Source organism: Phalacrocorax aristotelis, chromosome 2, assembly GCF_949628215.1.
Source record: "Phalacrocorax aristotelis chromosome 2, bGulAri2.1, whole genome shotgun sequence".
Classification (NCBI taxonomy): Eukaryota; Metazoa; Chordata; class Aves; order Suliformes; family Phalacrocoracidae; genus Phalacrocorax; species Phalacrocorax aristotelis.
In genome coordinates this window covers 75,453,534-75,481,494 of record NC_134277.1, presented here as the reverse complement: position 1 = coordinate 75,481,494, position 27,961 = coordinate 75,453,534, and the positions used below count along the sequence as shown (strand labels likewise).

The 27,961-nt window shown below is 38.0% G+C and overlaps 1 protein-coding gene across 1 annotated transcript in view; it reads left to right on the top strand.

The window, feature by feature from the left end:
* EXOC2 (exocyst complex component 2) overlaps positions 1-27,961 on the top strand; it is a 134,867-nt gene that overhangs the window by 92,708 nt on the left and 14,198 nt on the right. The window contains exon 23 of the mRNA XM_075084156.1: positions 2,166-2,307. Coding sequence (XP_074940257.1) covers positions 2,166-2,307 — 142 coding nt within the window. The remainder of the gene's footprint in view (positions 1-2,165; positions 2,308-27,961) is intronic.

Below are 27,961 nucleotides of genomic sequence, written 5' to 3'. Positions count from 1 at the left end.
GGACTCAGATGAAACCAAAAACCTGTACTGAATGTGCAGATGATGTCTTGTATTGAATGACTGCAGAAGTGGAAGGTGGAATTACCTAATTCTAAAACACTTTTTGTTAAGGACAACTGAAGCGGTTGGCTCACAGAGTCTTTGTATGGGTGCATGTTTGCAGGGACTTCGTACTGGAACTTGTACTTTCTTTTTCCCACTAGCTCAAACCTTAACAGGAATGGTCTAAGAATAATTATTCTCCCTAATCATGAGAAATTGAGGTAAAGTATGTCTTGAGACCCATTCCAGGTGTACGTTTCTGTGATCTTGTGTAAGGGGAAAAAGAATGACATTTCTGTACGTTTTTGAGTGTGGTGTTCTTTTTCAAGTCTTGAGTGTCAACGGACTGTCAGGCAGAAGGGAAAGACAAAGAAAACAGCCTTGATCATCCCCTGGAACCAAATCCTCAGTGCCTCATGAAAATCCTATCTTTGGGATATAGATCCTCTTGTGACAAATGAAGGGAGGTTTATCAGAAAAGCAGGAAAGTGGTGGTGTCTCTTGCTTCTGAGCACCAACTTGACCATCCCAACTTTCCTGAATCTGGCAGCAACTTTCACCTGAATAATACCTCTGGTTTCCCTTGTGGTTATGATCTTATTACTGAAGGCTTATCTGTCTGTCTATTCCTGACTCAGATATTGCAGTTCCCTTTTCTCTTCACTTAACAATATAGGCATGCCAGAGGAGAACATAGTTTAGAGACGTCCTTGGAGTGAATAAGCTTCATCCCCTATTCTGCAGCATGCAACATTAAATCTTTAGAAAGAAATGATAAGGAGTTGGTATTCTTTTCGTTCCTTCTGAATTCCTGGTTTCATCTAGAGCCCTGCCGTCTTCCTCACTTTTAAACCCCTTTGCTTCTGGAAATTATGATATGTACCTAAACACTCACTCACACACGCTCACACGCTATCTTTTTTATAGATAGTATCTTTTAGAGAGAGGAGACATCTTTTAGCATGAGCACAAGGGGGCATCTTTTAGCATGAGCAAATCTTATATATATGGTATCTTTTCATTTATATATATGGTATCTTTTTATATATGTCTATATAGTATTATATATAATATAGTGTGTGTATATACTTTTTTCTGCTAATGGTTGAGGAAAATGGGTGCTAGTTTAAAAGCTTTACTATTGCTTAAGCTCATACTTACAATATTTAAATAGTAATCACATGATATTTTCAGCATTTTTTTTTTTTGCATTTAGCATCTACTACAGTCCTAAGATACTGACTTTCTACTTGAACATTTTATGATACTCATTGTGTTCCAGAATTGTTTCAGAAGCTGTATTTACGGGGTGTTCCTGTGTTTAATAAAAAGTCTTGTATAAAGTTTATTCAGATACTATGAACAAACTGTGCATATCCCTTTAACTTATAGTGTGACTAAGTTGTGAATTACTAAAAATTGTACCGAGAGCTGTTAAAAACAAAAATTCTGCAGATGTTGGTGAGCTGCAGCTTATGCATCTGTTGTACAGATATGCCTTGAAGTAGAGCAGGGAAGTTCACCTGTACAGTTTCAGAAGGCAGGGACTCCTAAATAAATCTGTGTATTTTTCAAATATAGAGCAGGTAGAAATTGTAACATTACAGTTGGTAGATCTTAAGTATTACACAAAAATCTTCATGTTTCAGGATGGAAATTATTATGGGCATATTTTAAAGCATTGACAAAATTCAGTTGTTTACTTGGTGCAAGATCAAGACCACCTGACATGCAGGGGAAAAAATCATGCCATTAGACTAAGGAGTGATCAGCTTGCGTTGGCATACCTTGGACTTTTCCCAGAAATGGCTCCTGCTGAGCACCATCAGAAAAAAAAAGTTCATACTGGGTAGGATGGACAGATAATACAGAAAGAAGTTCCTAGGTTTTAATATATGTAATTATGAACTGAAATGTGTAAGTAATTGCTACTCTTTGCCAAAAGTTAAAGAAGACGTGAGATTTAGTTCTTGTAATTAATGACTATTTATGATGTTCTTTCTCTTTCTTTTTTTGTTTTGGATTGTTGTTTTATTTTGTTTGGTTGGTTTGCTTTTTTGGTTTTTTGGTGGTGATCGTGGTGGTTTTTTATTGTTTTGTTGTGTGTTGTTTTTTTTTTTTAGGTTAGTATGGAATCCTTGAAAGAGCTGGATCAAAGACTGTTTGAAATGTACATTGAATTCAAGGCAGATCCAATAGTTGGGTCATTAGAACCTGGCATTTATGCAGGATATTTTGATTGGAAGGATTGCCTTGCTCCAGCAGGTAAATATCTGCTTATTAAACTCTGAAATTATTTTAGCAGTGATTGATAGGAGCTAAAATATACTGTAGAATTAAAAACTTTTTTCTAGTCCGTGTTTTTAACTTTTGACAAGTTCTTATAATAAGTTCTTTCTCACAGACTTTACTTAATTCCTAAATCATTTTTCAAATATCCCCAAATGATTAAAGTACCTTTTATCATTGATAATCTCTTTAATACTTGTTTTTTGTGATTATTTTGCTTCATTGCTTATATATAATAGAAAGAATTATAAAAGACATCTTTGAATTTTCATAAAAAAATAGCATGGAGATTGTTTGGGATTTTTTCCAAAGAATCTGGCTACTTTTGTAATAGATGTAATTACTGTTCTGAAATGATAAAATTATGAGAAAATGCATACTATAACAGTAGTTCAGCAAAGAATGTTAAACCATCAAAGAAGGGCAGGTATAAGGTATGTAGAATGACTGAGATGTTAGTCATTATTTAGGTGCTTTACAAGCCTCTCTTTTAAGGAAGCATAATGTAAACAAGTCTGTCTTTTTTTAAGTAGTGAATACTGTGCACATCTTAACACTTAGGCCCTTTGAGCATCTAATTTGTCATATCTAAAACTAATACATCTAAATCACTTATCACATGAATGCCTGGTTAAGAGTAGTAGAATTAGCTTTGGTATTTTGAAGGTAGTCTTGTATTAATTATCAGTAAATCAATGGTTGGCATGCCAATTTGTACTTTCTTGTTTTGATTGTTCCATAGAGTTGTATGTGGCAAGCTTAGAAATTCTGTGGTACTTTAAAATTTGATAGGGAGGTAATTACAAGAAGAATACTTGTAATCTGAATCAAGAGCTGCAGTGCTTCCTTGCTGGGCCTTAAAAACGCAGAGATTTTATGGTTTATTACATTAGAGAAAAGTGGCTCTTCTATCTTTTGTTGCTACTTTTGTTGCTACTTTTGTGCTTAGAATATATGCTCTAATACAGGTTATATTTGAAATAACTTAAATTTGAATGTGCAAGATTAAAATCTGTATCTGAATAAACACAGAATGGTAGGGTTGGAAGGGACCTCTAGAGATCATCTCATCCAGGCCTGCTGCTTGAGCAGGCACACCTAGAGCAAGGTGCACAGGAACACATCCAGGTGGGTTTTGAATGTCTCCAGGGAAGGAGACTCCACAACCTCCCTGGGCAGCCTGTGCCACTGCTCTGTCACCCTCACAGGAAAGAAATTTTTCTCATGTTCAGGTGGAACTTCCTGTGCTCCAGTTTGTGCCCATTGTTCCTTGTCCTGTCATTGGGGACCACTGAAAAGAGTCTGGCCCCGTCCTCTTGGCACCCAGCCTTCAGATATTTATAAGTATTGACAAGATTCCCCCTCAGTCTTCTATTCTCCAGGCTAAACAAACCCAGGTCTCTTAGCCTTTCCTTATAAGAGAGACGCTCCAGTCCCCTGATCATCGTGTGGCTCTCTGCTGGACTTGTTCCAGCAGTTCCCTGTCCTTTTTGAACTGGGGAGACCAGAACTGGACACAATGCTCCAGGTGTTGCCTCACTAGGGCAGAGTAGAGGGGGAGGGTAACCTCCCTCGAATCTGCTGGCCACACTCCTTTTCATGCACCCCAGGATACTTGGTTGTCTTGGCCACAAGGACACAGTGCTGGCTCAGGGTCAGCTTGCTATCCACCAGTGCTCCCAGGTCCTTCTTGGCAGTGCTGCTTTCCAGGAGGTCAACCCCGCAACCTCTACCGGTGCATGGGGTTGTTCCGCCCCGGGTGCAGGACCTTGCACTTGCTCTTGTTGAATTTCATGAGGTTCCCCTTGGCCCATCTCTCCAGCCTGTCCAGGTATCGCTGGATGGCGGCACAGCCTTCTGGTGTACCAGCCACTCCTCCAAGTTTGCTCTCATCGGTGACCTTGCTGAGGGTATGCTCCGACCCTTCGTCCAGGTCATTGATGAATATATTGAACAGGACTGGACCAAGCACAGACCCCTGTAGAACACCACTACTTAGAGGCCTTGAACCAGACTTTGCCCCATTGATCACAACCCTCTGAGCTCTGCTGTTCAGCCAGTTCTCTATCCACATCACTGTCCTCTCACCTAAACCCACAATTCCTAAGCCTGCCTATTGAGGATGTTATGGGAGACAGTGTCGAACACCTTGCTGAAGTCAAGACAGACAACATCCACTGCTCTCCTTTCATCTACCCAGCCAGTCACACCATCATAGAAGGCTATCAGGTTAGTCAAGCATGATCTCCCCTTGGTGAATCCATGTTGACTACTTCTGATAACCTTTTTTCCTCTGTATGCTTGGACATGACCTCCAGGATGAACTGCTCCATCACCTTTCCAGGGATGGAGGTGAGGCTGAATGGCCTATAGTTTCCTGGGTCGTCCTCCTTGCCCTTTCTGAAGGGCAAGTATGTAGCTTCTTGAAGGGCATAATGTGTAACTTCTCATCATGTTTGAAGTATGTTTTTGCTTGGAGTGTTTGCATTCCCACTAGCTAACAAAGACAGAGAGAAAGAAGTTTTGTCAGCTTTTTATATGCTCATTTCTTGATCTAGTGTATTGGGATCTGCTTACCAGACTCACGCTGCCTTTAGAATTATTCTGTAGTATTTTTGTTTAACAGGAATATTGAATTTCTTAGAGGTGTGCCTTAGTCTGCTTGTTGTCTAATTTACTGGCGGTTTTACATACTTTCTGTGCAACTTTTTTGGCAAAAATCAAAGCGAAGATGGTGAATATTAGGGACTCCTCTTCAGGGTTGCATAGCATAGTGTTGGCCAAGAGGTGGCAATTTGAAGTAGTAAAAAGTTGTTTGGTATTTTTTGTTAATTCCCGAGATGCTGAGGATTAACATGTTAAAAATGAACATATAATCACTTCTTCCATGCTCCTCCACCTTGATGAAATATCTTTCTGATGGACAAATTGTGTCAAATGTACCCTGTTAACTATGGGTATAAAAGAGCAACTTTGAGTACCTTCAGTTTGCCTGCTTTATAGCAATGGTTAGTTAACCCTGAAAATATTTGGTGCTCTGAAGATAAAATTAGTAAGTGACTGGGAGAGCCTCTATCTTGGAGGAGGTAGATGAACTTCATTATTGAAAAGGACTTGGAGGGAGGGAACTCTCCTCCTCATGGGGCATATAAGAATCTGACTTTTTCCAGTATTCAGTTAAAAAAAAAAATCACCCAGCAAGCATATAATAGATTTTTTTCCTAATAAACTAGTATTTACAAAAACATTAAATTGTACAAGATTATAATTGAGAAAATATACCCTTATGTAACCTAAAAGATTCAGTTAGTACTGCAGTAGCCATACTATCCTTTCATTTTCCTCTTAGTAAAACCCAAACCAAAGCAAGCTCCACTTTACAGTTCATCTCCAAATACAGCATGAAAAGTATCTACTTTATTAAATTAAAATAGTATACAGAGGACTGGGAGTGGGTCACACTGAGTCAAACACAGAGCTCACTCAAGGATTTGTAAAAATTGACACATTGATTTCTTGGGAAAAAAGATTATTTGTATAGTCTAAATTATTATCTGTTCTTCAATAATCTTTAACTGCAAAATTAAAAGATCTTGAGTCATTTGCCTGGTTTAGATCTTGACTTGTGTAGCCTTAATTTTAAAAAAGAAAAAATGTTGATGGCATTGGCAAGACAAAACATTTAGGCCTCAGTTGTGTTCCTGAGTGGTACTATCAGTGATGGGTAGTGTTGCGTAACTGAAGTTACTCAGTGTTCCATAGTGGGTGCAATGATGCCTGATAGGCAAGACATAATAGTGTGGCCTGAAGTTTTTTTATATGATGTTTCTGTATTAGCTTTCAAATAGTACTAGTGATAGTAAAAACGCAAATTTTGACAAGAGCAGTTCTTTACTTGAAAAGAAAGCAAAGGGCAAAGACATCAATTTTCCTATATTTAAAAGATAAGGTAAAAGGCAAATAATTTCTCTGATGCAGTCTGAAACTTTCAAACATTCTATGAGGTGATCAAAAATTTGACCAGAGTGGGGGCATGTTGATGCCACGGATATATCTTTTGCAAAGGACATTTTGGAAAAATGTGAGCATGAAAATACTCGAATTGGTTAAAAATAACATAGAGGATTTTCTGATTATGAATTTCCCTCATTGCTAGGCCAGCCCAGAGCTTCAAGACTGCAATTCTTTTGAACAATTGTACTGGTCAAGTACTAGCAAGTATTTCCTTCTTGATGCTCCCCCTGCTGTTACCGAGCAGAATGAAGAAGCTGGAAGGCTGAATAAAATACAGAGAACATCTGATCTGGACTATTGGGAAGATAATGCTTTTGGGTAGATGGAATTGTTCATGGGGAGGATACAAATGCTGGTAGAAAATAAGGTGACTGCAAGGGAGGCAGCAGACTGGAATGGAAAGCTTGTGATGAAGACTGGTATCAAGCAAGGAATAAAGGTGGTACAAAGGGGGAAACAAAGACTGGATGGGCAAGGGAGGAACGTAAGTTAGGGTCAGATTTAGAAATGGAGCTAACACAGAAATGAATTGCAAGGGACTGTACAAACAGGAGACAGACTTGAAGTGCAAATAAAAGGGCAGAGAGGTCTGATAGTCACTAGATCAGTGAGTTTACCAGAAGCTGCAGTGTAATTGAAGAAATCCCCTCGATTTTGCACTTTTGTCCTTTAGGGATGACAGCCTGTTAATGTCATTGATCACTTTCTTTGCACAGATGGGAGAAGTTATGTATATATTACTGTATACTTAGAGTAACACTACAGGCAATGCTACATGCTATATACAGGCAGTACCACTGAGAAACACAATGGCCTGAATGTTTTGCCTTGCCAATGCCATCAACGTTGCTTCTTTTTTAGTATCAAGCTGCAAAAGTTAAGGTCTACAACATCAGCCAAATGACTCAAATACATATAAATCTACTGTACAGAAGTTACATGTATGTATTGCCAATTCTGTTGAGCCACACAGACCAATGCAGCAGGAAAATTTTCTGGTTTCAATCCTGGTTTTTTCTTTGCTTTCTTTGCATGTCAATAAAAATTATGTACAGAAAAAAACTGCACAAAGACAATCAAGTATAATACAATCTTTAAATAATCACAGTGGGTACACTTGACTTGCTTAATGAAATGGAGGCTGTTTTGGAGATAAAACTAGGTTTTGTATTAAGTAGAGCTGTTACAGGCAAAACTCTATCCTGAACTGTTACAGACTTTGAGGAGTGAGTGAAGCATAATCTGGGAGGGGGAAAAAAAAAGTGGAGGCAGGAATCTGTCCCTGCTTCTGTGGGTTTTCTATGTCATGTTAATAACTCACTTAAGCATTTTTGTCTTCATCTTTAAAAAGCCTTCTTTGACTCCTGTCAATTTGAACATTTGTGTTTGACTACCTAAAGTCTTGTAATATATAGAATATTCAGAAAATTCTTATCCAAAACCCTTGACAACCTGTTTATGATTGGCAACTTTGCAGTCATATATCTGTAAGTACTGGGAACAGTACTTCCTTGCATCTTATAATTCATGGGCAAATAGAAGGGAAAATAAGAATGAGAAGAACTGTACTAAATGAACAGTTCTGAAGAAGAAATTAGAATGGTATTAAGAAGCTTGCCTTTTGAGCAAGCTTTGAAAAACAAGTAATACTAAAGTTTTTTTCTGTCAGTGTGGAAAAAGCATATGCCTTGCTCACTTAGGCAGTTGTCCTGTAATTATCAGGTATTACTTATACATACGGTTTTTGTTACAGTTTTAAATATAAGGAAGGGCAAATTGTTTGCATGGGGCAAATTTTAATTTAGCCTATGTGCTAAAATTTTTTATTGTTTCGTTTTTCAACATACATGTGCTTTTCAATATAACGGTTCTGAATGTCAGAAAGAACTTATGCACAATGTAATTATATATTTGCCCCTTTATTTTCATCTAAGGTGTGACTGCTGGTGTTAGCAGGCAGTATGATTAACTTAGATTTATTGTTAATAAATAACTTTCATTTAAATTTTCATTTTAATTTCAATGTTGACTTCTGAGTCTTTACAACAAAGACTTCAATTTTAACATGCAGCAACAATGAAATCTACTTTGGTTCTTTTTTTCTTGTTTGAAACGTTCTAATTTAATCTACGGTATTAACAGAATTAGAAGAGATGAAAGGGATAATGGGAAACATAACATTAATCAGTTGCCGAGTATGTTTTCAGATTACTTTTTTGTGTATACTAGTCAATCAGCTAGTTCAGCATGCAAGGGTTTTTGTTTGTGTTCGTTCATTCTCTCTTTAGGTATTAGGTTGTGTTTTGTTGTTTTCTTAAAATTATTCTAAATGCATATATTTTATCTTGGTCACCTGACAAGTAAAATTAGACTTTGTGATCTCCTCTAGATTCTAAGCCTGTAGTCTTTTGGAGGGTTAACAAGGTGGTTGTGTTACTCTGAATTTGGGCAGAAAAGATTCCTGTGTATTGAAGTTTGTGCAGTACAAGCAAAAGTATTTGTATGTGGGCATACATGTGTAATGTGAGCTTTTGCATGCAAGTGTCAAATTATTTTTAATAATGTGGCAAGTTTAATTATATTTTATTTGTCTAGATATACAACAGCTACATAAATTTGAGACTCTAGTAAGGGTGGATTTATTTACCACACAAGAAGTGGGTGTTCATTTATTTTTCTGGGGAGTTCAGATATGGTCATCTCTCTTCATAAACTATTTTTGAAATGCTGCAGTCCAGCAAACATTCACTCAAGGTTCATAACATACAGACTTGCAGAGGCTACTCTAACAGTCTTTTTAAAATATGTATCTTCTGTGTTTCATTGGTGGTGTCAGATATTGTGGGGTTTTTTTGTAGTATTTAAAATTTCACATTGCATTGAAAGTTTCAGGTGATTTCGCACTTTCAGTTGAAAGTTGATTGTGTTTTTTAGATACTCATTCTGTCCTTGGCATAAATTGAATATAGTGGAGTTAAATCTGAATTTCTTATTTGGTATGTTAAGGGAGCATTGTTTGAAACATTTCATATATCAAATGCCACTCTTGCAGTAAAAGATGAAGTGCGTCAGATCTGCTAAATCAGATTTGATATACTTGTCACATCTCTTATGTTATTTGTCTAATGCAAAACCGTAATAAAAAACTTCTGATGGCAATAGCCTGATGAAAAGGTACTCAACAGTTAAAAATGAAATATCAAAAAGCATATTTAATTTGTAGTTACACAGCGACATACTTGTCAACCCTAACTTTTCTTCTTTTGTTTAATTTGGGGCACCATCACCCTGCTTACATGAAAGATGACAAGTGCATTTACATCTTAAAAACATCTGGATATAGTAGAATATTTTTTTGTCAAGTAATAAGCAATTACTTTTTGACTGAAGTGTGCAAAATAGTTTGATTTGAAATCTCTGTAACCCTTTACATTTCTTCTGACACTTCAAGTGGATGGCTTCAGAATGATCTTACTAGATGTAGGTTATTTTGAACTCTGACAGGTCTCAAACTATTGATGTTCTGTGTTTAGGAATTGTCTGTCTTTTTATGCTTTAGTAAGGCCAAATTCTGCTATTGTGATGCAGGGATATAACGTGCCAGTTAGTCTTTGTATGTGAACAGGAAGAAAGCAATGATGCTTTTGCAGTTTTGTTGCATATAAGAAATAAATGCCATAATATTAAATAAATTTTCTAAGTGTTCTGCATTGGCAAATAAACGACTTGTCAGTTGTGCTTTTTTTGTTACAAAATGCCAGTTGTTTAACTGTGTGTGACACAGTCGTAGATCTGGTCCACTAGCCAGTTATTTTTGTGTAGCTCCTGGAGTAGGAGGCGAGGGTACAGGCTGAAGCCTTACATGTCTTGCAGCCTGCACATTCTTGCATTGTATGCCATTGTATTTCATTTTCTTGCAGTGTTTCTTAGGTTGCAGTTCAGAGTGCACGGGGGGTCAGAGTTGGTGAGAGTGCCAATATTAGCTACTGCAGAGGGAACTTACCTTTAACTGCTAGCGATGGCAGCAGCAAGGTGATTTTGGTTTTCCTTTTTCTTCCCCCCCATCCCCAGTGGGTAAGTATAAAGTATAGGTGGGTGTCTTTTCTACATCCTGGAAAAAGTGAGCTGCAGCAAGCTCATCTGGGATGTGTGAAGGAAGGGGGGGGGGGACGACACACGACCAAAACAAAAAAAAACACAGGGCTGCACAAAAGGGAAACAGTGTTTGAAGAAACAGCTGTGTAACGTGTTGGTGTGTTGTACCTTTATGGATAAACCTTTTTGAACACCAGAGTGTTCTTATAAAATGCTATAGTTAAACTATGCTATTTCTCATTCAAACTAACTGAATTTGCAACATCCTTAGTAAACTGATATTTTATTAGGATGAGCTGAATTCAGCAACCTCAAAAGACCTGTTCAGCCAGGAAGCATGACAATCCATGTGTTGCCTGACTGCAGTTCTTGCACTTGGTTTACTGCACGTAATTCTTCACAGAGCAGAATGATGTACTAAAATATCGAAGTCAGGACTTTTCATACTGTAGCTTTTCAGTTAATTTTGTAAAAAAAATTTATATCACTTGCTGCTTGAAAAAATAAGCACAAATTTCACTGCATGTTTCAAAATACCTTCATTTGTGTAACTTCATTTTAACGTCAGATTTTTCTTCAATTTCACTTTCAGACATTCAGGTTTCATTACATTTGTCACTTCTGACAACAGTGAGATTTCTTTAACGTATTATACTGGTGTGTGAATTATAAATGTTAAGGGTCATTCTAGTGGTGAAATGGAATGGGCATTGGACTTTCTCTGCCCTTGGTAACAGTTGCAAGAGATGAGAACAGCAGAAGGAACTGATTCCCAGCTTCCTGTAGTGTCTGCTGGCAGGTTGTCTTTAACTTCTGACTGTTAAGGAAGTCTCAGTAGAAACTGTTCTGGAGAGACATTGCATTTTCCAGGTCCCTGTCTGCCGTGTATTGCGTTGCACTTGTGCGTAGACTTTATTAGATATCTTCTTGTGCTTCTTCTTGCGTGCACTTCTTGCACGCAAGATTTTCTGCTGCTAACATTGTATCGAGTTTCTTATTGAATGGTCTCAGCAGACACCAGACTTCACGTGTGCAAGCATGCAGTAGTTCATCTGCAACTTAACTATTTTATTTCTTTTGCGGCTTTTTGCTTTACACATGTCTGCCTTCACACACAGTTCTGCTTCATAGCATTTTCTGCTATTAAGCCTACCAGTAGTTGTTTACTAGACTGTCATCTGTGTCTCTCCCAGCTTTTCTTTGGCTTTACCTGTCAAACCCCTTCCTGCAATACCTTGTGGCATTTCTGTCTGTGCTTTGCTAAAGACTATTAAGTACCAGACGTTAAGCTCCAAAAATTTTTTTTTCTTACATTTTTCATTAAAAGTTGGAAAACCTGCGTTCTTCTCAAACTGCAAAATTAAGTGGTAAGCAAATTTGTGAATTGCCTGTTTAAAGCAGGGTGTATTTTAAAAAGGGAGATAATATGATAGGGGGGAAAGTCTTTCTCATCTGAAAATTTTGAAGACCTAAGGCTTCATTTGTATTACTTGAGGGATGAGAAGAGCACGAGCTCAAAAGCCTTGTGTGTCTAAAAAGAAGTCTTGCTGTGATTCCTTGGTCAGATTGAATCCTAGTCTTGTTTTAGCTTCAGAACTCTGTCTATTCACATACCCTTTCTAACTGATGGTATTAGAAGTCACTCCAATAGCTACATGAGATGACAGTTATCACAACTCCAGAGGATTTACTTATCAGCAGTGTCTGACAACTCAGAAGTCTCTTTTGTTGTCTAGCCAGTTGTAGGAAGTTGTACCATACTTGTCTCCAGTTTGGCATTTCAAAGGCCAGTTTGATCTTTACCTGGGAAACTTGTCATCAGTTCAGTGTTTTCTAGTTGACGCAGTGTTAATTCGCAGTCCACCTCTGGGTGGACATGTGTTAATGTAACAACCTTTTTTGTTACAAAACCTAAATATTTTTTTAGAGCCTCAAGCACACTCTTCGAAAAACACTTAAGCTATTGTAATATTATTTCATATTTTTATGACTGTCTCTGGTAATAGCATCTGATCTCTGCATTGCTCAAAGCAGAAAATTAATTGGGGATTGGAATCAATGATAATGCATAGAGGAGAAAGGGCAAGCATCATTTTTTTTCTTTTCCAGCACCCCTTATTACATACATGAACGAGGGGATATCCACACAGTTTCATACTGTACCAACCCCTTCAATAAAACTTAAGTAGTAGTAAATCATAGCAGCAGAACAATACTCAGTGGTCTAACCTGTTGCCATAGTGAATGCTTTTATGCTTACTTTGAATTTGATAGGCACAAATGCCATCTTAATGTGTACTCTTTGGTTTACTGATTACTTTGGGTGCCGCAATGTTCCTGGAGTAAGCAGGAAAAAGTTTTGGAGCGCTAGCAGGTTGGGTTTACGGGTTGGGTAAGTGAGTAGGAACAGATGGATGGAAGGGTGGGAAAGGAAGAGCTCAGTGATGCTTCAGATGGGTTTGGGAGCCAGAACTGAAGACCAGGGAGTTCAGGGTTGTACGATAAGGTCATGGTATAAAAAGCCAAAAGCTTAGAACTCCAATAGTCACTATTGCTATTATTTCTTTTTATTTGATTACGAGTTTTATTATAAGCCAAAAAAAATTAAAATCTTGGTTGTGAATAAGGTGTTCAAATGGGCTCAGTGTTAGACTGCTCTTTCAATCATTACCCTTAGAAAGCAGATTTTTATTATCTTGGTGATTCTCAAGGTAGTTTCTGCAGCAGTCTTTAACAAACTGAGGTGTCATGAAACAGGTGGAGTGGGGAAAGTAAATCACACAAAAGTAAAATCACCTATAGTCCCAAACTGCGGCTTTGGGTCTGTCTCAGCCTCCCTAGATCAGCTTTTTAGCTGGGGCGTATTCTCTTCCTACAAAGATTTATTTCCACAGGTGTGCTCACTGTAGATGTTTTGCGATTTCTCACGTAACATCCGATTGGGTAGTGTTTGCTGCTAAAAGACCTTGGGACTGCTGTCGTCTTGTACCCCAGAACTGTTGTAAAGTCCCTTTGACAATCTCTAGCCGGATCCCGAAGAGACTTCTGTTTGCACTGCTGTTGCATGGCTGTGAGTTAGTGTATGGGTCTTGGCCTTCTGTATTGACAGAACTGGTTCTTTACTGTACAACATTTATCTGCTGAGAGCTAAATGTATTCTCAGGGTTATCTCTTTTCTTGTTTTATATTTAAATGTATTTGCTTGCTTGGAACAGTTGTTTTGTTTCATATTGTGTTGGCTAATGCATACAATTACATTTCCTGTTTTGAGGCTGTCACTGCTGCAGACAAGATTCTGTGGAAATCAAGACATCAATTTTAAAAGTTCAGTTCCAGGCAGCCTGATATGCTTAGAAACTGTGGGACTTTAAACTGTAGAATAGGTTATTAGATCATATTGAGGTCATAGTCTTAGTTTCAGAAGACAGACCATGCATGGGAGCACTGTGACGTTAAGAAGCATCTACAGGTCATGATTAATATTTGGGAAACTTTAGCGTGGTGTTGTTACCTACTCATAGGTGACTGTGGCTCCCATTTAAAGCTAATGGTTGACCTGTAGTAGAGATTTGACGTAGCTACGAACAGCAGCAGACATAGTCCTCTAGCTCAAATTATAATGGTTCAGAGTTTTGTGCGTGTTGTTTAGATGGGAAGTTCTAAGTTAGAACCTTGCTATTGGTCTAAGTGGACTCAGCTGCATCTAAATTATCAGACTTGTCTGTGCAGGGAGCTGCCTATATGGCTCCTATAATTCACACTGCTGTGCTTGGAGAGTTGTTTTGTCATGTTAACCTTTAGCATGTAGGTACTAGTTAGAAACAATCTGTAACGCCGTGTATTCTCCCCTGGTAAAGGTGCTTAGTGTCTTGTTGTGGGGATTCTTCAAGGGCCATGCAAAATAGCGTTTCAGTACCTCCTGTACCACCTGTGCAGATGCAGAGAATCATCTTAAAATACCTGGGGTTTGCCCCAGACAACTCAGCAGGCGAGGTCCAAAAGCCTTGCTGCCCTTCGTAAACCCACTGGTAAGTTCATGTTCTTGGTTGCAGGTTTGAAGTGTATAAGGGGTTTATGGTCAAGCATAAAGCCAATACTGAATTCAAGAGAAAAAAGGAGTGATTAGAGAAATGACTTCCTAATCCCTGAATGTGTGCAGTAGTTAAGGGTGTTGAAGTTATTAACACTTAAATACACTGATGAAAATACAGTCTCCAGGATGTACCTTGCCACTGGACAGCTAAACAAGCAGAGTGGGAAAATAGCTGTCTACTCAATGCTTCAGTAACACTTTCAGCCCAGGGGTGTGTGCATGTTTTTAAGTTGAAAATTTTAATGTAACAAAAGGTCTCAGCTTTCTATACAAAACTTCTATACAAAATTCAGCCTGGAGCATATTCGTTCTGTAGCCAAGTTATCAAGCCCTTGAACTCTTACTTTTTAAGTGGGAAAATATGATAGACTTCTACAGTACAGCAGATCCATTGTAATAAAAAACATTTCATTAGCTTAAAATTTCTTTGCACGATGAATAACAATTTAAATTTAATGAAACACTTACACTTTATTGATGTGTGGATGAAATTATAGTGCTGGACTTGTTCAGCCGTTGAAGTAATTCAAAATTATTAAAAGCCTTTACTTTGAACTGTGAAAAATCTTAAGCCTTCCAGTTATTGTGGGTCACTCCTGAGTCCAGATAGCTTCCAAATGTTAATTTTGGACTTGAACAATTTTTAAGGATCTATTGTTCAGGTCATGCAAAGACATTCTTCATTTCAAATCCATGCCCTTTTCAAAATGCTGTAGGGATTCAGTGCAACTTGGAAGGGAAAAAGCTATGAAATAGTAACATTGGAAGCCAGTGCAAGTTCTCACCTTCACTCTAATAAATAGAATAAATATGTGATCTCACTGAATACTGCATGTGCCTTACAACAATTTTTATCTCATTTTTTGTTTTTCCTAGCAGAGTAGAGGGCAGTAACGGTTTGGGGGTTGGTTTTTGTGTTGTGTTGTGTGTTGTTTTTTTTCTCTTCGTTGGTCGGTTGGGGTTTTTTGTTTTGGTTTGGTTGTTGGTTTGTTGTTTTGGTTTTGGGTTTTTTTGGGTTTTGTTTGGTTTTTGGGGGAGTTTTGTTTGGGTTTTTTTTGTTGGTGGTGGTGGTTTTGTCATTGGTTTTTTTTAAACCGCAGTAACATCTCTAAATGCTGTAGTCTGTTCCAACTCACTGCTTATTTAAACAGATGGATAAATAAAATTCCACATTTAGTTCAACGTATGGCATTTTTTGCCATAAATTTAAGGTATATCCTTGTGAGTAATTATTACCAATTTGCTGGTCTACATGCAGTTGACTGCAGTACATGGTGCAGTTTTAAATAGGTGTATTAGTAGAAGTTAAGGGCTGGCTGAAAGTCAAAACAATGACCTCTTCAAGGTCATCGCAAGTTACCAAGTCTGGAAAAATACCCTAGATTTTACCATAGAACTCAAATTTGAGAATTTGGTGAAATATAGTAGGAGGTCATGCTCTGCTTCATCTTCCAAAGAATCCTCTGCATCTGTAACCAAGGTCCTTTTCTTTGGTCAGATCTTTCTCGTGACTCAATACTTCCACCGTGCCTACAAAATACTGCTACCTATTAGTGTTTGCTTCTAAGCTAATACTCTGGCATTGGTTTGATTGCCAATTTGCTGAATTCAGTTACTAAGGACAAATAAAAATTCCATGTATCCATGAATGGTACATAAAGTAATTTGGAAGAAAATATGTAAAAATATTAACAGCCAGTCCTGTGGTTTCTTTCAGTGTGATTGCTTGCATATTTTTTTTTTCAGTTAAGAACATTCACAGGGCTTTGCAGAATCTGGTTCCAAAAGTAGCGGGGCTTTTATGTTATATCTGTGCTGCTTGCTTGTTACCGTTGTACTTCAGATATAATTCAGTACAGATAGCAACTTAGTACAATTAATGATATTTTTTTTAAACAAAACTACACAGTAAAAGACAGGAAAATTGTGTATCTTATTGATGCTAGTAATCTTTTTTCTCAAAGGACCACTTTTAAAGTTTCTTTAAAAAAGTCTTTTTAAAAGCTCGTACTGTACTTCCTTTTGCTGTGTTTGCCTTTTCTTTTACTTACCAAAGTATATCTGTCTTAAGTCACTGTAATAAAGACAGGACATGTTTCACTGGTGACTGAGGTTTTTTCTGTAGCTTGAAGCTTAGACAGATGCAGGACATAAGTGGATACCGAAATTATTAGTGTCTGTATTGTTCCAAATACTTTCTTTGTGAAATTGGCCTCTCTTGGATCGGTTGGCTTCAGTTTTCTCATTTCGTATAATAATATTTGAGTGACAACCAAAGTAAATTCATAAACATAGTATATCTGTAAGCCCATTCTTCATTTATGAAATTGCTGTCATTTTGCATGTGACAGGCTATTATTACAGTACCGGTGACTTCAGGAATTATGAGAAGAACACACGGTTTCCTGAGTGAGTCTGTGTTTTGAAAGGTTTTAATAATTTTAGGTTTTATAAAATCATGAAAGGACACCTTCAGGGTGCCTTTAAAATGATGTGTTTGAAAGAAATAAATGAATATTCTTGCAGACTATGCTTGGCTTGTGTTAATGAAAGGAAATATTGCTTGAGGTTTTTGGATTCGACTGTTCTCAGTTTTGATAGAGATGTTGATTTTTAGTATACCTTACAATTAAAGAAGTGACTGCTTTTCCCATTGAATTGGTCATTCTGTATCTTTATGGTACATATAGCTACCCTCTTTTATCTGTGAAATAAATATTTTTAAATTTATGCTTCTTGCCATCACATAAATCCTCCTGTGTAGTGATATCTGTGTTGCTGACTTCGACACCCATTGACACCACTGGACATGTGACTGGGCATTATTAACCTACACACCTGTAAAGTGAGAGATGTGTCTGGGATTGGCAAGGATCACCAAATATGATGAATTATCACACTCAGGCTTTTGGAAGTCTATGTCAAAACTGTGAAGGGGTACAATTGGTCGTCTTTTTCCTAAGTGGCTCACTTGTGAAGGATTTGGAAAATGCTTAGGTAAATGACAAACAGGGTGCAGTACTGGAAATGATATGAGTACCAGGCTTTAGAAGAAAGTAGGTATTAGTTTTACAAGATGATACTCTAGTATGTCAACCACCCACCAGCTGCTCTGTTCCACAGTTTCTCTATTTTTCTGGAATCTGAAAAAAATCCAAAGAGCTTTTAAGCAGCAGAGCAGTTTCTTGGTCAGTGTGCTCTAACTTTATTTCATGAGAAAACTGTTGATGCAGATGGCTTTTTTTGAAAATAGGTCCAATATAGATCGAATATATACATATGAAGCAGTTTGTCCTCTCTTACATGCAGTATTGTGTCTTGCCTCTGTTTCTCTTGCTTACTCGGAAACTTAAGAATGTTCTGAGGGCAGAAGACAGCCATTAGGTTCCCACTCTGCAAAATATCCTGGATATACATAGAAGGATCTCAACCCTGCCCTGAACTGCTAAAATCGGTGGGAACGTGTGCCCTGTTGATTTTTCAACTCTTTATATGTTAGTTATTAACACTCTCTGCTTTAGCAAAAGAAAATGCTTCAGCGTTAAAATTGTTCTTACTGGAAATTTAGTGATAATAGAACTTACACAAATAACGCTATGACTATTGTATGCTGAAAATGATGAGGGCAGAAAGAGGGAATTTTTAAGAAAACTTAAGAAATTTTCCTTGGGGAGAATGAAGCAGTATTTGCTTAGGAAGCTGTCCTACAGCTAATGGATTGCTGGTAGAAAAAGCTCAGGTAGTACTGAGCCATGCTTAAATATATTCATTTTCAAGCCAGGAAGGAGACTTTGTTATATCTAAGGATCTCACATATAAATTCCATTCTGCAGAACCGATTTTTCCCACTCAGGGAGAGCAATGGTTTTGTTTTGGACAGTATATATTTTGTTGTAGTTGGGTGAAATCTCTTTTTTTGTAGTGCAATTTTTTTTTTTGTCTACCTCAAACCAGATACTTTAAATATCTGATAGTCATGATTATTTGATGCTGTTGGGTTTCCCTTTAAGTCAAACATATATAGCCACTTAAATTCAATAAAAAAAGAAGACTCGACAACCCCAACACTGTTAATACTGAAGTAGAATTGGTAAGATTGGGTTTTTTAAGTGCTGCTAAATATGTAAGGCAGCACACTGTTGGCTGTGAAATGTTTGTATTCTTATTCTGTCCCAAGTTTGTGTTCATGGGTTACAGCCACACCTTGATGGGGCAACTGTGCATGCAGAGCACTGTTTAATGGCTGTAGTTGTGCCAGACAATATTGTTAAATGACAGCAATAAAAATACAAGTTTCTATGGGTCATATCTCAAGTACCGGGCTCAGCTAAGGGTCATTGATGCATTTGTTTACAAGTGGTGATTTGGGTAAGCTGATACCTCTGTATGCTTAGATAAAGAGGTATGGATGACCGTAAGCTCCGAAGTCAGTATTTTTTTATGTTAAGTACATAGGCTTTTTGTTTGGTTTAGAGGGTTTTGATTTTTTTTTCCTTTTGCCATTTACATTTCTTGTTACCAGATTAACGGGTTGAAATATGGCTTATCCTGCAAAAATTCAAGTAATTTGAGTCTTTATGGTTCAATTCTCAGTATGGTATGCAGCATCCTTTGGTCATGACCTTCAGGTCTGGGTTGGTAAAAGGCCCTTTACACATTCTGCTGCTGTGTTTGAAGAAAGAAATGAAAGTAAATCTATCTCTTAACAAAACTGTCCTGATAAAATGCATACATATCAAATTGGCCTTCAGCTACCTTCACATCTTTTAAGTATTAGATGCTAGCAAACATCTCTTCTCAAGTGAAGCACTACTGGGCTTCACATTTCCTATTGTAGTCTTTGGCCTTTACAGGTTTTGCTCCTTATCTTCTAATGATAAAGCAGATTATATTATGTCCCAAGAAGCAGTGGTTTTTAACATGTGTGGTAAGGGTCAGAAAGCATCAAGTATTTGGTTTGCAGACTTCTTCATCTGTCCCTCAGATCCTTCTGGCAGGTTTGATGGAGTAGCATAAAGTTCAGAACAACCTCAGCAGCTTCTTTTTTTAAAGACATCTTGATCTGGGCTATGCACAAGGGCACAGAATCAGTATTAGCCTCTTCTGGTGTTCTCTTGGAGGCTGAAGTTCATGCAGAGGCAAAGGTATTAATCACAGTATTGGCAGTCTTTAGAACTCTTGCTACTCCAAGCCAGCTGAAACACAGAAACTTTCAGGTTCTTTGAACATCATGACATAATTTCTATTGCTTGAATTAAAATAGTTCAAAAACTACAAGTAATGTAAGTCATGAAAGCCTTCATGTTTAATGTTTTTGGAAAGTAGTTTTGTGTCAGGTCCTTCAAGTGACATGCACTGTGTTACATTAACATAGTGTCATAGTTGAAAATAAGAACAAGGCAACTTGTCATGGTTTCAGCTGGGATAGAGTTAATTTTCTTCACTGCAGCTGGCATAGTGCTGTGCTTTGGACTTGGTATGAAAACAGTGTTGATAACACACCGATGTTTTAGTTGCTGCTGGGCAGTGCTTGTACTAGTCAAGGGCTTTTCTAGCTTCCCATGCTCCGCTGGGTGCACAAGAAGCCGGGAGGGGAGGGGGGCACAGCCAAGAGAGCAGATTGAAACTGACCAAGGGGATATTCCATATCATGTAACGTCATGCCCAGTATGTTAATGGGAGGAGCTGGCCGGGAGAGGGAGGCAGCCATCACGGCTTGGGGACCAGCAGTGTTGGTCAGCGGTTGTATCATGTGTGGTTTGGTTTTTTCTCTTTTCCCTTTTCCTTTTTATTATATTATCATTATTGTTGTTGTTATCATTATTATTAACATTATTTTATTTTAATTATTAAACACTTCTTATCTCACCCCACAAGTTGTTTTGCTTTTGCTCTTCCAATTCTCTCCCCCGTCCCACAGTGGTGGGGGCAGTGAGCGAGTGGCTGCGTGGTGCTTAGTTGCCAGCTGGGGCTGAACCACGACACAACTAATTCAAAGATGTAGTACTCTGGCTTTCAGATATCAAAGTACTTGGCTAGGTTCTGACTCTCACTGATATGAAGCAAGGGAGGACAGAGCCTGAACTGCACTTTGAAAAAGCACTTTCCCAGATTAATTGAAATTTAATGAAGGAATTGGTAATTGGTAATTTGTGATAGCTATTTTTTAGGTCACTATTAGTTCTTATGACTTTTTCTCTGATTCCTAAGGCGCTGTATATTTATAATTACCATGAGCTATGCAGAGAAGAATTTCAAGGAAACATTAATCTGATTCACAGTTTAATTAGTATTGAGCTAGTAAGAACAATAGATTTATCAAAACATTTTCAGTTTTACCAAGACAGACCTGCTAATGAGCTATTTATAGCACACTTGTATCTATTTTTGTCAGTAGTCTAAGGACTGACTTAGGACAAACGGGTTAAAAAACAGGAAATGTGGTTAAACAAGTGGGTAATCTCTCCAGAGAGTTTCCAGTTTGCCTACACGTTCACATTTTCTTCTGAATGTACTCTCAAAACAACACTAAGTACAGTACCTTGAAATCCATCTCCGTTTAAAGGAGGGAATGTTTCCAGCAATAGCAGGAAGTGGCCTAGAGAAAAGTTTTTACAGTCTTGGTTAAATTCAAATGAGGTTCTGGAGTCACTGTCTGTAAGTGAGTTTTTTTCTGCTTCAGTAACATTGGAGCAGTTGTATGACATTTCAGTTGGTTCAGGTGTATCAAATGAATCCATAAAAGTCTGAACACTGCAATTTTATTTTCAGTTCTAGATTAGTTTTAAGTACTTTCCTCTAACTTTACCCTTTCTTTTATATGGGGCTGTGTTTACGTGTTAATACGCTCTGCACATATTTTAAAAAATATGTATAATTCATGTTTGGATGTATTAAAATTAGTGTTATTAATTAGACTGCATAAATCTTACTGTGAAGTAAGGACTTTACCGAACATGATGACGCCCATTTAATTCTCTAAGAGGTGGTGTCCATATTTCTTTCTTTGGGCAAAGCAGAAGCAATAACTAAATGAAAGCCATTCTTTGCACTGCCTGTTATTTGGTTTTTGACAGCTACTAATTATTAGCCCTTTTTTTAATCAATTTGAAAATGGTTTGTGAGTCAAAACAAGGAGGGAATATAATAAATAAATAAAGCAGCTTAAGTGGTGGTAAAGGTTATGACCTGGCGCAGTTCTATTTATAGAGCCACTGCCAGAAACAAGTGTTCTGCTCTTAACACCCTACAGAGAGTTTTCTAAAAATGTTTTTATCCAGGGCAAACAACAAAGCATGATAACAAATTCATTTTTAGTAATTAGGAAGAAACAAACAGGCTTGTCTAGCTACTTTAATTTAGAAAACAGTCCACTGGTAGTACCAGTATTTGAAGCTGATTTCCTATCAACTGTCTTTGAAGGGAGAAAGCTGCGTGCTGTTGTAAAAGAGTGGAGGTGAGCTGCTTATTTATGTCCATGGGGAAATTCCAGGTCACATCTCTGCTTTTTTCTTTTATGTTTTTTTTTTCTTTAAACATCTGCGGGGTGTCAGGTTAGATGATATCACTGTGTGGGTGGGGACACTTCAGTAAAATAGCATGACATACTCATGTAGCGGTGCTGCAGTTCATGAAAGGCTTGTGTCTGCAAACAAGTTAGGTTACTGTCTATTCCACCATTAGGAGACTGTCTTGAAGGGTATAGGCTTCTTGGAAATTAAAACACTTTTCTAAATGAGGTATTGCCTTCACTGTAGTAAATGGAAATCGTGGCTAGCTTTTAAAATTATTTTTCAGAATTATTAAAAAATTCAGGGCATATTGTAATGAGCCAAGTAGAGTTCGTTGTAGAAACACACAAAGTTTTTGTTCAAAATGGAATTGTAATTATTTCAGTTAATATCTGCGTTTGAATTAGACTGGCAATCACATTAAATTTTCCCTGATTATAAAGGTTAGAGTTCTAAATAGTTTGGGGGGACAACACCTTGATTCAAATGCATTTCATGTAGCCTCAGACATGTTCTTGGTCCTCACAGGCAGCAGATGCCACCCTCTTCTTTCATGTCATCCTGGTCACCTAATTCTAAATCCAAATTTCTTGTATATATGTTTTCAAATCCAAGTGCTCTGAAGGAGTCAATACATACATTTATTCCAAATAGCTGCACAATACCAACATAATGTAAAACAATTTTTGCCCTACATACTGCATATTTTTGTGGCCTGATTCTCTGAAATATTTTACATGTAAAGTATACTATAATTTCTGTTCATTTGGAGTGCTGCATACTAGAAATGAAAATATTTTGGTGTTCATTTTAATTTTCACTTTTAGCCTGTCCTGCCTCTTGTTCCTTTCGTGGCATAATTAGTTGATACAGCTTCATCATGCTCTGGGAAGTGTCAGGCAGTCATCTGTAAGTATGGGAAGTCTAGAGCTGTTCTGTAGATCTCTTAAATTAAAATTGGTGTACCAAGGCATGTCTACACAGAATTTTTTTTTTATTTTTAATTCTAGCAACTTCTGCATGCAGACAGTGCTGACTACTCTGCTGACCTGCTGCGACCTCAGACAATGTTTCACTTTTTAGTGTTTCTTCCCCCTCCCACCCATTCTGTCTTACCTGTTTGTATTTTTGGTTTTTGAAAAGAGATTAGTTGATTTTAGTCGGAAGTTATGGGTTAGGTTAGATTGAAAAGTGAAATTCTGTGGTATGTGTCGGGCAGTCGGGCGACTTGGCTTGTCAGGCAGCATCCATCTAACACTGAAATCCTCAGGCAGGTTGCACGGGCAGGACGATGCTCACTTAGTGTACTCATAGCACAGTCTGCCTTTCCAAGAGCTGCAGAAATACAAATAATAGGCTGCCATCCCACAGGGTATCCTGCTAGCCTGTAGTACTGCTTTTGTAACATGAGTTTCATGGAGGAAAAAAATGTCCTGACCACACTGGAAATCGTGCTAGAATAATTGTAGTTAAAGAAGTTGTTAAATGTTGCTATTGCTTCAGCTGCAATGCAGCCAGAACCTAGAGGAAATTTAACAGTTAAAATCAGACTGTTTAAAGAAGTTACATGGCTTTGTGGATGCCATTCATTAGTTTCTTTTTTAATGTGCTCTACACTGCACTGATTAACGACTTGCAGATGATGTGTGCAGGTTTTTTTTCCAGCAGTTTCATGTGGCAGATTAAAAACTTAAAGAAGAGCTGCAGGAGCTTAACTGACACACAGTTCAAAACACTTTGTGTATGACTTCCACTGAAGTTTGGTACTGTATATCTGAAGCTCGGAGACAAACATTTCCAATATCAATTCAGTTAAATCTGGTGATGGGTGTAATGTAATTGTAAAGAATATGTTTCAAATAATTTAAAAAGCAGGTGCCTTCCTTAGAACAGAGCAGTTGAAATCCTAATTTTTTTCCATTTATCATTCTCTAATAGTTATTATTCCAAATTCTCTATCAGCATCAGCAAATGCAACATCCAAGAACAGCCAAATTACCAGCGCTGTGCAGCTAGGTATGAAAAGTATAAATCTCTTTGGATCACCAAAATCTGTTTGTTATTATTTTTGAGGAAAGTGGTGTGGCTTGGGTTTTTTTTGTTGTTTATTAAAATGTAATCAGGAAAAAAAAAGGTTTTCAGACTGAACGACTGTTACTGGCATAATTCATCAAACAGAACAATAATCAGGAGTTGGGCTCGATGATCCTTGCAGGCCCCTTCCAACTCAGGCCATTCTGTGATCTTATGATAAATTGTAAAAATATTGCATACAATTGGATGGGTTTAAAATTTGAAATTTCAGACTCCCAGGCATCAGTTTTCCTAGCTCTACCAAGTCACGTTCAAGCCTCAAGGCCAACAAATTGAGCGCGCTCTTTTCAGAGGCACTAAGAAACATTGCTACCACCAGCAGCAGTTGCTTGCCCATGCAAGTACTGGCCTCCTACAGAGGCCAGAATGTTCTCTGTTGTTTCCTAAATTGGTGGCTCTGTGCCTACCCAAGGCTCATTTCTGTTTCAGTCCCTCAGAGCTTGGGTTTCTAATAAGCCAGTCAGTGCAGTCTTGAAACAGGACTGGTAGATTGGTCAACATACAAGGAACCATTCATTCCTCTTTGGTGAATACTTTTTTTGTTTTTTTCCCCCCCTTTAAAAAAACAAGCCAGAATTGAGTGACAGCTGTCAAACTGTAGCACTTCCTGTGGATGGCTTTTTCTAACTCCTCCCCAGAGGAGTAGCAACTTTTAATACTCCTGCGTGATTTTTATTTGACTGTGAACTTGCCTCAGAACTTTTTTTTTCTTTTGACCCTTCATAGCCTCTCATCCTCATGTCTGGTGTGATTTACTGATGATGAGCGGAGTTACCTGTTGACACCATCTACTTTCTCTAAACAGTTAGTGCTTTTATCCTACACACACACACACCCCTTTTTGCACAACTGGCAAGCTGAAAGGTTTGTTCAGCCAGAGGCAGCAGCAAAGTTAGCTTCCCAGTTGTCCATCTCAAATGATGTTCCAGTCTCACAAGAGTTAAAGTATGTTGAACCCAAGCTGCCTGGGTTAAAATTTCCTGTGTATTTCAGTTGTCCTAGCTGAACTTCTCAAAGGAATTTCTTTGAACCCCTAAGTCTGCAGAAGATGTAAAAATGTTTGACTCTTGTATTCTCTATCAAGTTACTCTAGAAGGACTGGGAACATATGAAGACCTGTGTTGGCTTCTGGCACAGAAGAAGCATCCAGAGGAGTTCAGTTTTACTGCATGTGCAACTTTTGCTCTGTTCGTGCATGCAAGTTTTTTTTTTTTTGTAGCTTCTTTGTGTCTTAAAATTACACATATGGTATTGCAGTTCCAGGTTTTGCATGCTTATTCAGTCACTTTGGAGGTTTCGTAGTAGAATGCTGTCATCTAAGTACTTGAGGGAAACATAGCTCTGAGAACTACATGTGGGACAACTGGTAGCACTACGCTGAAGATCTCCTGAATGACTCCTGTATTGGCAAGCTAGAAGTTCAGTTTCTGTTACTCCTCAGAACCACAAATCTTTTTCCCTTCTGCTTTTCCCATAGTTCACACAGTCATCCTTGCTACAGCTTTATGGTATTGTTAAAATTGCTTGTAAATGTAGACTTTCTAATAGATTTAATTTGTGTAAAAAAAAAAAAAAAAGTTATGTAAACTGGAGATTAAATTTAATGGATAATCTTGTTAGATGTTTCACCAGTAAAAAGTACAGTGGAGGGCCCAAAATTGGAAGGTGCTATGTTAAAGCTTCTGTCATCCATTCTGATAGTTGATGGCTGAAACTGCCCTTCATTTTTATGTCTCAAGTCTTCCCATCCATTTTTCTTTAGCACAGTACTGGGGCTTTGTTAGTGGCAGCTAGAATTCCAGTAAGTCAGAGTCTTTGGTGTTAAGAATAGAGTGGGAGTGGAACGCATTTATGCTGTAACAGAATAATAACATTTTCCTGAGAGAAATTGCAAGGGCTTGTTGAGACTTTCTTTAACACATTTCTGTCAGAAGCTATGGAAAGGCATTGTATTTGTGCTTCAATATGCTAAATAAGAGGTATTTTAGACTTAAGAATGTTATGTTTCACTTGATTAGCCTAATAGTTGCAACCTACAGTTATATGGCGCATTAGCTTTCAGTGCTGTATAATAGGACTGGCAGCATGGTGTCCCGAAAACTGTAATTGCGTGGGTTGCTGAACAGTTGTAGAGAAAGCTGCACAAAAATTTTATTCTAGACAGAATTCTTTCATTTTGAAATGAATTTCACAACATATTCACAGTTGGATACCACTGCTTGTATTGCCAGTGAATCGTACTCCAGAAAAGTAATACATTGCTTCAACAAAGCCTGCCACAAACAGCGCAGTGGTATAAATCAGAAATTGGATATTTTTTAATTGTAATTTTTCAAAATATAGTACAGTTATTAACTATGCCTGCAGGTCCTGACATTCAGATATGTTTGGCTTTGTTTCCACTTGCAAAACTGAAAATGCTTCACAAATAAGAAAAAAAGAAGGGCTGGGGGGAAATACCCTTTTTACTTAAGCTCTATTCACGATAGGAAACTGACTGCCTGACAGCAATGGTTGTCACAACACTGCATAATTAATAGCATAGTCAGAGCAAACCTGTTGCACAGTTACCTTTGATTTCCAGCCTAAGATTACTGATGGTCAATTCATTTATACCTTCCTTTCTTGTGCCAGTATTGTTCATCAGCTTAGCTAGTTCTCCCTTCTTTCCCTGTCTGGTTCCACTTACTGGCATTTTTTGGAGTGCAATTGCATTTTCTTGCCATCTTTGGTTTGTTTAGCTTAACAAGACAAGGTCTTTTAGACTGTTAGATGCTGCAATTAAGGCAACTACAGTTTCATATATGTGGCTGTCTCTAAACTGCGTAGCTTTGCACAGTTTGTGCTGAATTATATGCTCTTAAATTGCAAAACCTGTCTAAGAAACTGGGGAAACGCTTGAGCTTGTGCTAAGACCCCTGATCCTGCAGTCATTGCAGGACCGGACCTGCTGTGAAAGGTCAGGAACACCTAGTTAGTGCTACTGCAAGACATAATCTCCTTTAAGCTCTCAGTTCACCCATTCGTCCTTGCATGTGGTACAAGGATGCAAGATAAAAATATGTCTGCTTACGCCCTTTCACTGAGGTTTAAGTTAACAGTTTTATCATACAGCTGGGATGTAAGAAGTTAGCAATAAGCAATACTAAGCTACTGTCACTTCATTTTTACCATAGGTTCCACCTCAATTCTGTTTAGTCTATTCATTCTGAATTCCGCAGTTAGAAGACATAAATGACCATTTTCTATCTAAGCTGTGCACCACCAGACAATGGTATTTAATACCTGGTGCTAATGTTGCTGACATTAGTACTTCATGCTTGTAGAAATTAACGGTACCTGGTTACAGTAACTCAGTGACTGACTCTAAGAAATGTGGAAGGTTTCTACAGACATCGCTGATGGGCAGCTTTTACTAGCACAGTCAAAAGTTGTTTAATTTGGGTGCTCGCAGCAGCAGCAGAGAGAAGTAGCAGCTCCTATCCTGAGCTAAGTTGCATGAACACATGAGAAGAGGCACACTTAAGTGGGTTGGGTGGGAAATGAGGCTTCTTCCTTGGAACACCACCACCCTCTTACACAACCCACTCGCTTTGGTGTCTGTACGTTCCAGCTTTTCACTTGCCTCTTTCATACCATGTCTTCCCAGCTCAGCCAGCTGTCCTCCTCTCTGCAGGACACACAGCTGCCCTCTCTGACATTGCAGCCCCCTCTCTTTACTTCCGTTGTGGCTCCCCAGCTGCCCCAGGGTTTGAGTGAGATGCTTCAGTGGAGAACAATTAGTTGGGGCAAAGAAATGCTGCTTAATTCACAAGTGAAATTT